Raw genomic sequence first — 16,085 nt, forward strand, 5'->3', positions numbered from 1 at the left:
TAGTACATTTATAGGAACAAAATAAAACATAGTCATGGAAAAAGGCAAGAAGAGCTATGTTTTAACATGTGGACAAAACATAATACAAGAACTCTGACAGCTCAGATTAACATACACAAGGTTAGGTAAGCAACGGCATATGATTAGCTGTTAAGAAAAAAGGAAGCGAGAAAACACAGATATTGGCAATTGAGAAGTCTCAGAGATGCGTATTACTTTGCAAGGTTCTAACTCTAAATTCAGAGAAGTCATGTGGTCAAAGACCATCCTAGGCAAAGTCTGTACATTAAAATTGGAGTTAAAAGGAATTGGTAACAATGGTGCATTAGTACAATATATACCAAATTCTATATAATTGGCTGTGAACACATTGTTATAGTTAATTATTATTTGGGAATTATATATCTAATTTTTTGAGAGATAAATCATGCTTGAAGCCTCACCAAAACATGCCTATACTTTATACCATAACAATGAAACACGAGTAGCATATCCTAGATGAGACAGGACTAGTGGACTTTGCCTTAAAGAGAGCAGCCAAGCCTGGAGGGCATCCCCCCCCACCCGGAGTGCTGAGCTGAAGTTATGAATCACAGCTAATGCCATAGTGAGTGTAATGCTCTCACAGCAAACTCTCTTGCAATAATTTAAATAAAATCTCTGCAGGAAATTAGTAGCATTAAAAAAGCAATCTCTTGCTGGTACTAATGCATTTTAATCAGATTTCCTGTTTTTCAAGTTTGAATATAAAGATAAAAGAAAATAGCTGACATTTCTTATTGCAGAAATAAACAAAGACCAACCAAATGAGAAAAGCAAAAGCTATTTATTTGCAGCACGCTAGAGCAAGGGAGTCAGCCACCACCACTTGTGTTTTGGTGAAGAAGTGGGCAAACTCAAAGGTGAAAAAAGGAAAGGCTTCAGGCATACCCTGAGTGGAGGCTGTTGGCAGGTACCTAGAAGCGGGCATCCTAGGTGATTTGTTAGGAGAGCATATCTGGCTGTCTCGGACTGGTCCTAATCTGGGAGGCAAGGACAAACATTAAAGAAGCTGTCAATTATTAATCAAGTCCTGGACACTTGGGGCCAATTGTTACAGAAGTTATTCTTTAGCTTCCTGGATTGTCACTAGAGATTGTTACCTGGTCATTCTGGTTTTCTGTAAGTCTGGCTTACAGCAGGCTGGCTTCCTGGGTGATTTAGAAAAGGGGGTGGTTTCCCAGGCGGTTTTCTGCAGGTTGTGGGTCAAGGTTCTAGGTTTATATATGGTCTGGACATTGTCCATTTGTACATTCAGTCTCTCATTGTCCTTACTGAAGAAAAAGGATAAGATAAGGCACCCTGTACTGGGGCAAGAGAAGTCTTGGAGAACTGGATTTTGCTCTTTCTAGAAAGTGGCAGAGAAAGGGTGTCTTCTACTAGGACAAAGGAGAAAAGATAGTCCGGGTTACCAGGAGAAACATCCAGCCTGGGGGCTTCAGGAAGCAAATAAGACTCCTATTCCTTATACCTAGACCAGACTGGCAGGCTTGTGGGCCAACATTCTTAGTCAGAGGAAGTTAAAGGGGGAGGCAAGGTACCATCCCCCTTCCCTACTCTGCCTACAGGGACCAGTGCATTGAGCTGTGTCCTGGACAAGAAAAGCCCCCAAGTCCCTAACATCAAGGGGCCAAGAGTCTGATGGGGAGGCTTTCTGTGCACACAATCAATAAATCGCTCAATAAACAGATTATCTATAATATATATGTGCATATGTATATTTAAGACATCGACCCGTGTGGATGTGTACTAAGACATAGATCACGACCTACATGATTAAAAATTTTGTAACAGCAAATAGAATACCAACCTACAGATACTGTTTACAATTTTTCTGAAATATTCAACACTGCACTGTGAATTCCCAAAGACAATCACAGATAAAGATAATTTTTAGACATTTTCTTTTCATTGACCAATACTCACCAATTTCACTCTGAGAAAGAAAACACCCTTTTAGTTTGAAATAATTCAAAGAATATAATACATTTTATTCTTTCACTATGCTGCCATAATTGGCATAATATGCCATCCTAGAACCTTAGCTGAGTGTTGACTCTTGTCAACACTTGTAAACGCACATAGGCACAACCATGACGGCAGGTTTTCATTGTGTTTGGTTTTGTTTCATTTTTGTGCCTCATTAAAACCTTGCAGGAGAGGAGAAACTGAGGGAATTATTTTGAATTGAGAGATAAAGAAAGTGAGGCTCCAAGGGTGAAATGACCTTCCCTAGGGGTCAGAGTTGACAACAAAACTAATGTTTCTAACTGCAGAGCCCCCTTTAAAGTTCACTTTTAAGTCGTACCACCATTCAATTTCCTGAATTCTCTGGACTCCTACTGCCATTCAGTTGCGATTTTTTGTGAAAGTGTCATTGGTGTTCCAAAAGTTTAAAGTTTGATTTAGAAAAATAGGATTAAACTATTATGTTAATCTTAAGGAACTACCGTTAGCACTTCTTCATAGTACAATACTTACTTTCAGAGAAAATTGCTAATCTTCATTTACAGCTTAATTCCACAGTAAATCTGCCATTTTTGCTTCTTTCTTAATCTTTCATTTCAAAAGCAGTTCAGCGGAAACACTCAAATATTTAATTGCATAGACAGAAATGTTGAATAGATAGAAATGTTGAACCACTGACATACCACTGTGTAAGTCTTATTTTTTGTCAAGTTGACATTATTCATACACAGTGGATTTCTTAATTAAAAGCCACAGTCTGAAGGAAAATGACAGAGTATCATTTTAATCAATCATTCTTATGCACGGTGTCATGCCATCAGAAAAATAGGACTGGGCACTCCTCCAACTGATACAAGTATAATAGGAGGAAGGGGAAACTTACCTGAGATGCTGTATCAGAGCGGCTGCTCTGAAAAACTCTGAAACAAACTCAGAAAAATTTGCAAGTTTTCCTTTTGCCCATGGTGAATGCAAAGAGGTATCAGGAAACACACATACAAAAGGTATCTTTTAAACTAGTTTTCAGGGGTGCGTGGGTGGCTTAGTCAATTAAGTGTCTGACTCCTGATTTCGGTTCAGGTCATGATCTCAGTGTCCTGGGATTGAGCCCCGGGTTGGGCTTCTGACTTAACATGGAGTCTTGCTTGTCCCTCTTCCTCTGCTCCTTCCCCTGTCTGTGTGCATGTGTGCTCTCTCTCAAATAAAATCTTACAAAAAAAAAAAGACTATAATTTTCAGTTGCTATTCTCTGTTGTTGTTTCAGTGTTATTACAGTAATTTCCATGCATGCATTGTTTATATCTAAATTAGGCATGGAGTAATGTAGATCAAAAAGCTAATCTCAAAAAGGGAAAAGCAAAACTATTCTATTTATAACCTAGCAAAGACTTTAATCCATTTGTTTCCATTTCTATGTTAAATACCCCCAACACACTATGGCTTTGATATTTGTGATCTGGGCAGCAACCAATGGGCCTTTAATGAAAATATGCCTAAAAGAGGAAACTCTACTGGAATATTTTTCTCTAATTTCTCCTTCATTCAGTTGCCATAGCCTCTTACCACCTCCAATGCAGAGTTGCCAGACTGCAAACTACACACCGAGAGGGGAACAATGACCGTTCAACAAAAGAGAAAAACACAGATGATGCACTTTACTGAACGTTGTCCCATTGCCTCTAAGAAAACTGCTCAACTTCTCACTGGAACATACTGTGAGAATAATTTAAATGGAAATGCGCTATCCATGGTAGTCAATTGTCACGGAAGGGCCAGAATGATCCTAAAAGGATTTTGGCCAAAAATGGCAGCTACCTGATCTAGAAGGTTTCCACTTTAAGATGTTAATGCCCAATCCATGATCCATAATATTTAAAACTGTAATTTGAAAATGGAAGGAGTCTTGATGTACAAGTGTTTGTCAACTAAATGGTCATCAGCCCTGGATTTCCTTACATAGCAGGCTCTCTCTTGTCATGGTCAGTATTGGCAAATGATCACCTTGAAATTACTTTTTTATTTGAAAGTCATAACCAGACACAATATTAACATTTCTACAAATAAAGATGGTTAGCAAGTAATGCACTGGATTTCAAACACAAGATGTCACACACTCTGAGATTCCATGCTGCTGGGGACCCAGTGATCAATGCCCAGGCCCTGCTTTTCTTTTTAAAAAAGGAGAACTTAAAATAGGGAGGGCTGAAATCAAGAAGCCTAGGGAAACAGAATTGCAATGAAGACATGATTGGCAAAAAAGGAGAAGGACATAAGACCAAGTAACTTTGAGGTAGAGTGGGCTACAGCGAAGTTATGGACTTTGAGGACAGCCCTGCCATCATTAAATATGGGACCACGGGCAAATTTCATTTCTCTCCCCCTTACTTTCTGATATATAAGTGGGCACAAGCATACCTATCTTGCAGAATTTTATAAAGATTAGAAGTATTATATACAAAAATGCTCAGTGCATTGATTGCAAATAGGAGGCATTTCATACACAATAGCTGTTATATTATTATTTCGGTAATACATAATATTTCAAAATTGGCTTTCCAAGTTGTTTTTTGGAAATTAGAAAATATTTTTCTATGAAAACAAGGTAATTAATTAAATTGACTACTACTACTACTAATAATTAATACTTATTGAGCACTTCCCATTTACTTATTAAGTCTGAACAACCAGGAAACAAATACCATTTCCGTAGGTGCTTTGCAGTTAATGAAAGCAAAACACAAAGAGGCGTTGCTCAATGTCACCTAGCAAGTAAGGAATGGACCAAAATATCAAAATGAGGCAATGTGGCCATGGCGTCCTCTGCTCTAACCTGCTTCATTATTCCTCTGCTCTAAGCTGCTTCATTATATTGCCTCACTGGTGATTATTAAGTGTGGTTTTTCATCAACCCCTCAGAAACCTATTTATTTTTAACACACTTGAACTACAACATGCTACCACAGTTTCCTATTTTTGTTAACAGATTTATTGAGCTATAACTCATACCAAAATTCACTCAACTAACTTTTACCATACAGTGATTTTTAATACAGTCAAGGAGTCATGCAACCATCAACTAGTTTTAGAACCTTTTCATCATGCCAAAAGCAACCCCTTACCCATTAGCAGTCACCCCCCTCACCCCATCTCCTCAGTCCCTCGCAATCACCAAACTACTTTCTGTCTCCATGCCTTTGCCTAATCTGGACAGTTCATGTAAACAGAATTTTTTCCCCCTAAAGATGAATTTATTTATTTTAGAGAAAGAGAGAATGTGTGCATGAGTGGGGGGAGGGGCAGAGGGAGAGAATCTTCAAGCAGACTCCCCACTAAGCACAGAGCTTTGATGCAGGGCTCGATCACGACCCACAAGATCTGACCTGAGCCGAAACCAAGACACTTAACTGACTGAGCCACCCAGGTGTCCCAGGCAGTTCATATAAATAGAATCATCTAATAAGTGGTCTTTTGTGACTGGTTTCTTTCACTTGGTGTAATGTTTTTAAGGTTCATCCATGTTGTACCATGCATCAGTACTTCATTTCTTTTTATTGCCATTGTGTAGATACACCACGTTTTGCTTACTCATTCATTCATCATTTAGATGGGCATTTAGGTTGCTTCTACTTTTTTGGTGTTATTAATAATGCTGTTATCAACATTCATGTACTTATTTTTGGATGAATGTGATGCTTTTATTTCTCTTGGGTATATACCTAGGAGTGGAATTGCTGGGCCATAACTCTGTTTAACTTTTTGGGGAACTGCCAAATTGTTTTCCAAAATGGCTGCATCCTTTGACATTCCCACCAGCAATATTTGAGGGTTCCGATTTCTGTATATACTTGCTAACATTTGTTAATGTGCATCTTTTTTGTTATAGTTATCCTAGTAGGTGTTAAGCAGCATCCTGTGGTTTTGATCTGCATTTTTCCTAATGATGAATAACATTCAGCATCTTTTCATGCGCTTCTCGGCCATTCGTAGATCTTCTTTGAATAAATGGCTATTCAAATCTTTTCCCATTTTAAAACTGGGCTGTCTCTATATTGAGTTATTAGAGTTCTTAATATATTCTGGATACAAGTCCTTTGTCAGATAATGACTTGAAAATATTACTTCTCATTCTGCGGATTTTAATTTTACTTTATTGATGTGTTCTTTGAAACATGAAAGTTTAAGATTGATGAAATCTAATTTATATATTTTGCCTTTATCACTGTGCTTTTAGTGTCATATCTAAAAAAAAAAAAAACATTGCCTAACTCAATGTTATAAAGACTCACTTCCGTGTTTTCTTTTGTAAGTGTTATAGCTTTATTTCTTACATTTAGGCTTATTTCCGTTTTGAGTTCATTTTAGTGTACAGTATGAACTAACTTCATTTTTTCGCATATGGATATCCAGTTGTCCCACCATAATTTGTGAAAAGACAATTCTCTCCCCACTGCATTGTCTTGGCACCCTTGTCAAAAAGCAATTGATCACAAATGTAAGAGTTTATTTCTGGACTCTCAGTTCTGTTTCACTGATCTATATGTCTACCCTCTGGCAGTTTTAAAAATCATATGTAAGAAAAGAGTGACAAGGGAAAAGAATATACTCTCTCTTTTATGTTTACCCATGTGGTTATCTTTAGTAACACTCTATTTTCCTTCATGTGGATTTATGTTACCATCTAGTGTTTTCATTTCAATCTGAGCAACTGAGTTTAGTCTTTATTGTACAGCAGGTCTGCTATTGGGAAATTCTCCCAGTTTTAATTTTTCTAGGAATGTCTTAATTTCTTCCTTATTTTTGAGATCGTTTTGCTAGATACAGAATTCTTGGTTGACAGCCTTTTTCTTTCTGTATTTAAATGTCATCCCACTGCCTTCTGGACCCCATGGTTTCTGATGAAAAGTTAGCTGTTAATCATATTGAGGATCTCTTTTCCACAACGAGTCCTTTGCATTTTTAAGAAACTCATTTTGTTTTTGGCTTTTGACAGTTTGACTATGAAGTGTCTAGGTATGTTTCCTAAGTTTATCCTACTTGAAGTTCACTGAGCTTCATGGATATGTAATGTTTTTCACCTAATTTGCTATGTTTTTGCCCATTGTCTCTTCAACATCCTTTCTGCATATATTGTTATACTTGCCAGTGCCCCCACACATTGTTTCCTTCATTCTCTTTTCTTTCTGTTCTTTAGTATGAATACTTTCAATCAACCTATCTTCAAGTTTGCTGATGATTTCCTCTATCAGCTCAAATCTGCTGTTGAGGCTCTCTGGTGATTTTATACTAAAGGTGTTATACATTGTAGCTCTAGATTATCCATTTGGTTCTGTTCTATGTTTCTATTTCTTTATTATTGTCCTCTATTAAGTGAGCTGTCATTGTCATAATCTCCTTCAATTCTTTAGATATGGTTTCCTTCAGTTATTTGGATATATTTATGATACCGATTTAAAGTCTTTGTCTAGTAAGTTCAGCTTCTAGGCCCCTCATGAATACTTTCTATTGACTGTATTTTCCTATTTTATATATATACAATATAGATAAGTATACACACACACGAGTATATACTATTATATATATATACATATATATACACTCATATATATACTTTTCTGTTTCTTTGTGTTATATGTAATTTTTGTTGAGACTACACATTTTAGATAATGTGGCAACTCTAAAAATCAGATCTACTCTCCCCCAGCATTTGTTGTTGCTGATTTTTGTTGTTGCCACTACTTATTTGTTTAGAGACTTAGTTGGTTAATTCTGTGAAGTCTCTTACTCTGCTGTTATGCATGACCACTAAAGCCTTTTCTTGGTTAGCTTAATGGTCAGCTAATGCATGGTCAGAGATTTCCTTAATTGCTTGAACTAGTAACTCTTCCCTCCTTTTGTTGAGAGGCTGTGTGTGAGGTTTGGAGCATGCCTGCAATGTTCAGGCAGTTTACAACTCTGCTCTAGCCTTCATTTCTTGCCTGTGCTGAGCCTCAGAGTCAGCCAAAGGCAAAGTACTGGGGTCCCCTCGGGTATTTCCTGGGCACTCACCCCAGAGCGTACATGCATTAGAATATACATCCCTGGTTAATGCTAAGTGAAATAAGTCAAGCAGAGAAAGACAATCATCTTATGATTTCTCTCATCTATGGAACATAAGAACTAGGATGATCAGTAGGGGAAGAAAGGGATAAAGAAAAGGGGGTTCAGAAGGGGGAATGAAACATGAGAGACTATGGACTATGGGAAACAAACTGAAGACTTCAGAGGGGAGGGCGTGGGGGAATGGGATAGACTGGTGATGGGTAGTAAGGAGGGCACGTATTGCATAGTGCACTGGGTGTTAATATGCAACTAGTGAAGCATCGAACTTTACATCGGAATCCGGGGATGTACTGTATGGTGATTAACATAATATAATAAAAAAAATCATTATAAAAAAAATATATACATCCCCGGGAATATGTCAGAGCTTTTCAAAGTCCCTCATGGGCATCCTTTTCATCAGATTTTCTTTATTAAGCAATTTTCTCGTAGGGGGCAGGTTCTCATTTGCCCCAATATTTAAAAAATTGTCACTGATCCTTTGGACTAACATCCTGGGACAAAGCTACACTTATGAGTGAGGTCAAATAACAACATTGTCCTGAGAATAGGGCTTTCCAAACAGCACAAGATAGGGCAAATAGTGACAGTGCTCTGGATATGAAACTTTGTAAAAAGTCCCAAACTTCATCTGCTTACACTGATGCCCACAAGACTGTGGTCTTCATGGTCTCCACAGCTAGTGTTGTGAGACTGCTAGTTTTCAAGGGTATCTGGAGCTGGGGAGGAATGGATGAGACCAAGTCAAGTTATTACCCCACAAATCCTTCTATTCTTACTGAGGCTTAGCAGATTTTCTTGAATAAATGTTCCTCAAATTGCTGCAACTCTTTGGTTAATGTACAGAGCCCGGCAAATGTTGATTTTGACAATTTTTCTCAGTGTTCTCCTCACTTTCATGGAGGGGCAGAGTTACAAAGATGTTCCCTCTGCCATCCCCAAATCCTGCCCCATCCCCCGATATTTTTTTTAAAAGATTTTTTATTTATTTATTCGACAGAGATAGAGACAGCCAGCGAGAGAGGGAACACAAGCAGGGGAGTGGGAGAGGAAGAAGCAGGCTCATAGCGGAAGAGCCTGATGTGGGTCTCAATCCCATAACGCCGGGATCACGCCCTGAGCCGAAGGCAGACGCTTAACCGCTGTGCCACCCAGCCGCCCCCATCCCCCAGTATTTTATAAGCATAATTAAATACTTGAAATTTCAACAGGAACTCTGGACACTCTAAATATCCTTCCCTATTATATAGGAAAAATTTCTAGAAAAGAATGCCCTCAAGGAAGAAGAAATGCCCTTGAGGAAAAAGAATGCCTTTGAGAAAGAAGAATGCCCTTGAGGAAGAAGAAAAAGAGAGGATCTTTTTCTTCTTTAGGCATCCCTCCCAGTGCAGTAGCAATACAAGAGAATTTCCCCACATTCAGGGAAGGCCAACAAGGATGTTGTGCCAACTGCTTATATGTAAGAAATGTAAATGGTATGATTTTTATATCCCTGGGACTTCTGACACGTCTATGAAACAACTAGAGAAAAGAAACTTTATAGAAACTTCTACAACAAACCTCATTTATGAGCACCTACCATGTAGCAGATACTGTGCTAGTTGTGAATATGACAAACATGGTCCCGCTATCTTAGAGCATATGACCTCAGGGGGCTACACAGAACTAAAGAGGTGATTAGAATACAGTATAAATGCTTAAAAAGAATGTATAAGGTGCTTTTGGATACATACAAAGAAGGACCCCTAAATTATTCTCTTAAAAGAAATGACCACTTCTCTAACATCTGAAGGACAAACAGGAATTGGCTGTGAAGGGGAGAGGAGAGAAGGAGAAAAGGAAGAGATAAAGGGAGGTGAGGTTATCATATGGGATGGTCTGCTGGGAGGAGGAATTTTGGCTAAATTAAAAACAGTAGGGGCGCCTGGGTGGCACAGCGGTTAAGCGTCTGCCTTTGGCTCAGGGCGTGATCCCGGCGTTATGGGATCGAGCCCCACGTCAGGCTCCTCCGCTATGAGCCTGCTTCTTCCTCTCCCACTCCCCCTGCTTGTGTTCCCTCTCTCGCTGGCTGTCTCTATCTCTGTCAAATAAATAAAATCTTAAAAAAAAAAAAAAGATATGTTAAATTAAAAACAGTAAAGGGCAGTAGCAAGAAATATGGACACAGTAATAAATGTGGAATTTTGGGTAAAGCTGAATCCCTGACCAAAACTATAAAGTTGGAAAGGAGTATTAATCATGGGATTACATGGTGAATTAGCTTTCATATTGAATGTTAATGTCTGCTGGAGATAGAACAGAATGAGTGAAAAATCCATTTGGGGAGCACAGCTTTGGTTTTAACAAGAAGACGTTAACAAGAAACTTTAACAGCAGCTGAACCGGAGTAGAAAGGTTTTTTTTAGAAAATGAATGACAAGAAAGGGAAAACAGAGAGCGGAGAACAGTGTTTGGATCTGAGTGCATGTCCCCAGTTCGCAAGGACACTCAACACTGGAGGTCACTCTCCAAACATCCATTGTGCCTCTTCCTCCTTCTTCACGCTATCCTGATTTAGTTCACATGTTCACTTCCCCTCAGGTAATCCACTGGACTTAGAAAAATCTGACCTTTTCCTGGCTTCAGGAGTTGATCTATTGGTTTAAAGATAATCTCATAGCCCCTTGCCACTAATTCATCCAGAATGGATATGTGACTTAATTGGCTCATTCAGACTGAAGGAAAAGATTTTTGTTCCCTGGTTGATGGAGAGATATACTCTTTCTCCTGCTGGAAGCTTGCTGCCACAGCCTGTGGCTAGCTACTTGGTTTCTCAGACTTTTTTGTAATTGTGAGTACCCACGTGACCCGGTTATTATCACCAGGACAAGGTCTCCTAGGAGGTTTCTAGAAGGCCATTTGGGCCTCGTGTGGTGGCTCAACAATGTTATGAAGCTCTCAAACACTTTCTAACCTTCCAGTCCAGTGGCTGTTGGCAGCCATCTTGACTTATGCAAGCCCAAGGACAGAGCCCACCAGGGAGGAAGTGCAGAGACAAGAAAACCTTCCACCTGGGTGCACAACCCCTGAAGCCTGCCCTGCTGCTAGACTAGGCTTCCTTCACCCATGTCAGTCAAATTCCTTGTTGCTTAAGCCAGGTTCCAGTTGCATTTCTGTGACTTGAACTTGAAAGCATCCTAAAATCCACAGTAGGGAAATAAACTCACAAAGAGACCAGAAGAAGATTAGATGGTAGAAAGAGAATCAGAAGAGCTCAGTGTGATACAGGCTGAGGTAGGATGAAATTTCACAATGGAAAGAACCGCTGACAGTGCTAACTGTGGGAGCTTTATCCAGGACGATGTTTTTCCTGTACTATTTCTGCTTTGGATATAGAACCTCTTTAAATCAATCTGCATTCATGGTCACCACACCATGGTTTTCTGACTTATAAAATATTCAAAGTCTGACTGATGGCAGCCTATTTTGTAATTGGATTATGATGATTACAATGTGCTTTTACAATGAAATACAGAATACATGCGGTCAAGACTTATTTAATGTAGGTAAATTGACGCTATATTGAAACTTTCTTTCTCCAAGTAGAAAAAAAATTCTTCAGTGAAGTCTTATAAGTATTATAGATATATTTTATTCAAAATGTTCTTGAGCAAAAAAAAAAATTGAAAAATGTAAAATACTTAAAAGTAGAGCAAACAGTATAACTTCCATTACCTGTCACCCAGATCCTGAAATTATCAATATTTTGTTACTCTGCTCTTCGTTTCCCATCTCTCTCAGATAAGTGAATGTAGTAGCTACACCGCCAGTGGTAAGAACGGGCTTCTTGGTTCTGCACTTACATATTGTACTTTACCCTACCTGCACGGGCCAGGCAGGTGATGGCTAGACTAGGACTGCAGCCCACAAGCTAGACTGGCACAGTGGTCAAACCTCATGTCCTTTCCAAAAGTGGAAACATATTAAGCATAACTGGAGAGAAGGAGGAACAGTAGCTGGGAGCAAGGGAATGAACAAATGGGTTTTATAATGGAGGGAAATCCAGCATTTTATCAACACTTCAAAAGAGGCTCAGGGCAAGAGATGGTACTGTCTCTTAGCTCAATTATACCAGATGCCTGAAAAGGTGAAGCCATATATTTCTAGCACCACTCATACTTTTGGAACCTGATGAGATCTAATGGAGGCCTGCCAACCTGAGTGGTCTTGCCTTGGGAGCTATTTTCAAATGGTATGATGATGGATTGGACTAACTGAATGGAATGCTAGTAACATGCCAATGTCTATTTACTGTTATGATCCTTTGTTATAAGGAATGCGTGGCAAAAAACAAAACAAAAACAAAAACCAGGGGGTGACCTGTGGTAGAATGGGGCCCCTAGATAGCCTCAGGATGGGGCTGGTTGCCAGAAAGACCAAATGATTGGAGGGTTAGAACTTTCAGCCCCACCCACCAGCCACTGGAAAGAGGAAACAGGTACTGCCTATTAATCTCTCTAAAACTTGAACAGCAAGATTTGATGAGCTCCTGTGTTGACGAAAGTATCCACACACCAACAGAAGGTAATACCCCAGTTCCATGGGGACAGAAGTACCTGCACCTGGACCCTTCTGGGCCTCATCCTATGCACTCTTTATCTGGCTGTTCTTCTGTACCCTTTATAGCATCCATCACAATAAATGGATAAGCCTAAGTAAATGTTTCTGAGTTCTGTGAGCCACTCTGGCAAAATAATCAAACCCACGGAGGGGGTTGTGGGAACCTCCAATTCACAGCCAATCAGAAGCACAGGGGACAACCTGAACTTGCAATTGGTGTCTGAAATGGGGGTGGTCTTTTGAGACTGCGCCCTTAACCCGTGCAACCCAATGCCATCTCCAGGTAGATAGTGTCACAGTTGAGTTAAACTTGTAGGACACTCAGCCAGTGTCCCCTGAGAACTGGAGAACTGCTTGGTGGTATTGGAAAACACTTATCAGAGATGTCAAATCAGCTGTCTGAACAGGAGACTGTGTTTTCTTATGTATGAACAATGTCTATATGGCAGTTAGATTCTCAAGCTGGACCACTGAGGCCCATCGAACCTATACGGTAGATGATATCTTCTACATTTTTATTAAAACTATGAGTTAATTTACCTCCCATTTTATTAATACATCTAAGAAGAAGAAAGAGCTTACCAAACCAATCATAAACTTCCAGTCAGCCTCTACCAAAATTACAAAGTAGACATTCTTACTGTTTGGATTTAATTAACCAATATAAAAGCTTCCAATTTTTCTCTTTGTTATTGTGGGGTTTTTTGTTTTTTGTTTATTTTTTTGCCATTGTTAGGATCACTCAGTTTCTCTGTCCTATAAATCTGTCACAACATGTTCTAAAAATATTTGCCTTTTTATTTTTTCCATTAACTCACAAGTAGTGGTTCTCAAAATGTGATCCGGGGATACCTAGGGGATTCCTAGACCCTTTGAGGGGTTCTGCAAGATCAAAACTATTTCCTTAATAATATAAGGATGTTATTTGCCCTCTTCATACTCAATCTTTCATGGTGTACAATGGAATTTTCCAGATGCTACTTAACATATAATATCACCACTCTAATGGATGTATATGTGAAGTAGATATGAGAACCCTCTTATCTTTTATTAATCCAGACATCAAAGAGATTTGTAAAAATATAAAACAATCCTACTCTTCTTACTACATTTTTTGTTTTGAAAATAAAGTTATTTTTTAACTTATAAGATTTATTTATTTATTTTAGAGAGAGAGAGAGAGAGAGCAGGGGGAGGGGCAGAGGGAGAGAGGGAATCTCCAGCAGACTCCCTGCTGAGCACAGAACCCAATGTGGGGTTCGATCTCACGACCCTGAGATCATGAGCTGAAACCAAGAGTTGGACACCTAACCGACTGAACCACCCAGGCGCCCCTTAGTTATTTACATTAACATGTAATGAAGTTTTGTTATTTCTAAAGAATTCATAAATAAATATACATTTCTTTTAGTTTTAATTTCTAATAATTGTATTGTTAGACATAGCCCCCAACACACAGACTTCTCAGCATGCTCCATCATTTTTAAGAGTGTAAAGGAGTCCTAAAGTCAAAATGTTTGAGAACTGCTCTTGAAGAAAAATTCCTTTCTTCACCATCTACACTGAACTTTTGGCTACTGGGATGAAAAGATTCTTTTTGCAACCTTTTTGCAAATGTCACTGGATATAAAATCTATCTCCTCTCTGACGTTCCTCTCTATGTAAGCGTTCTCTGATTTTGAGTAGGAAACATGATTAGTGAGGATGAAGTCTCCGTCACTCACCTTCACTAACTCCGTGTAGCCCGTTTCTTTGGGGGTCCACCAAGGCTGGGCTTTCAGTCCCTGCACGTTGTAGAGAGAGCGCTGCCACACAGACGCAAAATGGCCCCGCTTGTGCCCAAGCTCGTACCACTTATATGCCTGAAAGAACAGAAAGACTGAACTACGTATACATGGAGATTTCTATTAATTAAAAAATAAAGAATCACTTTTGTAACATTTAAAGAAAGAGTTTGCTAGTCAGGTGCACAAATCTGTCATACCGGTGAAAATACCATTATTTGATCGGGGTTCTGATAAGGATGCATTATTATTATAAATGCACGTCTGCATTTTATTTTCACTCTGAGGCTTCATGCTCTCATAATGCGGATTTGTGATGCATGCATTTTGGTTTTCCTCGGAGCATCCAGCACAGAGTCTAGGACTTATTTGTCAAGTGGATAAATAACATAAGAAACCAAAATGGATTTTATCTTTTAGCTTTCATTTCTCAAGTTCTACTTTAATGTTTCCTTTAAAAGGAAAGGATTATGATTTTAATAATTTTAATAATTTCTTCGAAGATACTTGCATTTACTGAATTGGACTGCAAAAAGGAAAAGCGACATCTTTTCGCATGTACCTTCTTTCCATGTCTGCATTTCAGAAGCTGGCCCCAAGGTAACAGAGTATAAATCCTCCATTAAATTAAGTAGGCAGAAAGGAAATACCATTCTGAGCTGGCAATAAATATAGCAATAGCCCATATTAGACTTTTTAAAGGGGAATTTTTGTTCCTTTTTGGGTTTTTTTTTTCTGCCATGAGGGATAACATTTGTGGCTTTAGGCTCGTTGTAACATGATACAACTTGCCTCCAAGACTAGCCTTTTCAGGGACAGCTGGCTGTACAGTATGCTGCTCCATATGTCCCCTTCCAGTGACACCCTCACCATATGCTCCCCAGGGGCCCTCCCCACAAGGTCCCTGCACCACGCACGCTTGCTCCATTGTCTTCAGGCTGGAAGACGCTCCAGTACTGTACTGAATAGCATAGCCTTCATGACTCTAAGTCTGAGCTAAGGATGACTTTTTCAAGAGTGATTTCAAATACACACTTCAATCAATTAAACACAGGCACTTAATGTCAGGTGGATTAAGAAGATAGTCAAAAAGAATATCTCCATAAAACTCCAGATAGGGGCGCCTGGGTGGCACAGCGGTTAAGCATCTGCCTTCGGCTCAGGGCGTGATCCGGGAGTTGTGGGATCGAGCCCCACATCAGGCTCCTCTGCTATGAGCCTGCTTCTTCCTCTCCTACTCCCCCTGCTTGTGTTCCCTCTCTCGCTGGCTGTCTCTATCTTTGTCAAATAAATAAATAAAATCTTTAAAAAAAAAAACAAAACTCCAGATATACTTTATTTTTATTACACTATTTTTAAAGGTGTATTTATTTCAGAGAGTTTGCGTGACCATGGTGGGGAGGGGCAGAGGGAGAGGGAGACAATCTCCAGCAGACGCCCCGCTGAGCGCAGAGCCTGACGTAGGGCTCCATCTCACAACCCCGAGATCAAACCTGAGCTGAAACCAAGAGTCGGACGCCCAAATGACAGCCATCCAGGCACTCCCAGGTATACTTTAAATGTAAAAAATATTACATTTTAAAAGTCTTAGAATTC

General features: G+C 39.3%; 1 protein-coding gene across 5 annotated transcripts in view; it reads right to left on the reverse strand.

The window, feature by feature from the left end:
- Nucleotides 1-16,085, reverse strand: part of ASPH (aspartate beta-hydroxylase) — a 209,617-nt gene that overhangs the window by 25,623 nt on the left and 167,909 nt on the right. For all 5 annotated transcript variants that reach the window (XM_034668106.1, XM_034668107.1, XM_034668105.1 and 2 more), the window contains one exon: nucleotides 14,430-14,567. In XM_034668106.1, coding sequence (XP_034523997.1) covers nucleotides 14,430-14,567 — 138 coding nt within the window. The remainder of the gene's footprint in view (nucleotides 1-14,429; nucleotides 14,568-16,085) is intronic.

Source organism: Ailuropoda melanoleuca, chromosome 9 (genome assembly GCF_002007445.2).
Source record: "Ailuropoda melanoleuca isolate Jingjing chromosome 9, ASM200744v2, whole genome shotgun sequence".
Taxonomy (NCBI): Eukaryota; Metazoa; Chordata; class Mammalia; order Carnivora; family Ursidae; genus Ailuropoda; species Ailuropoda melanoleuca.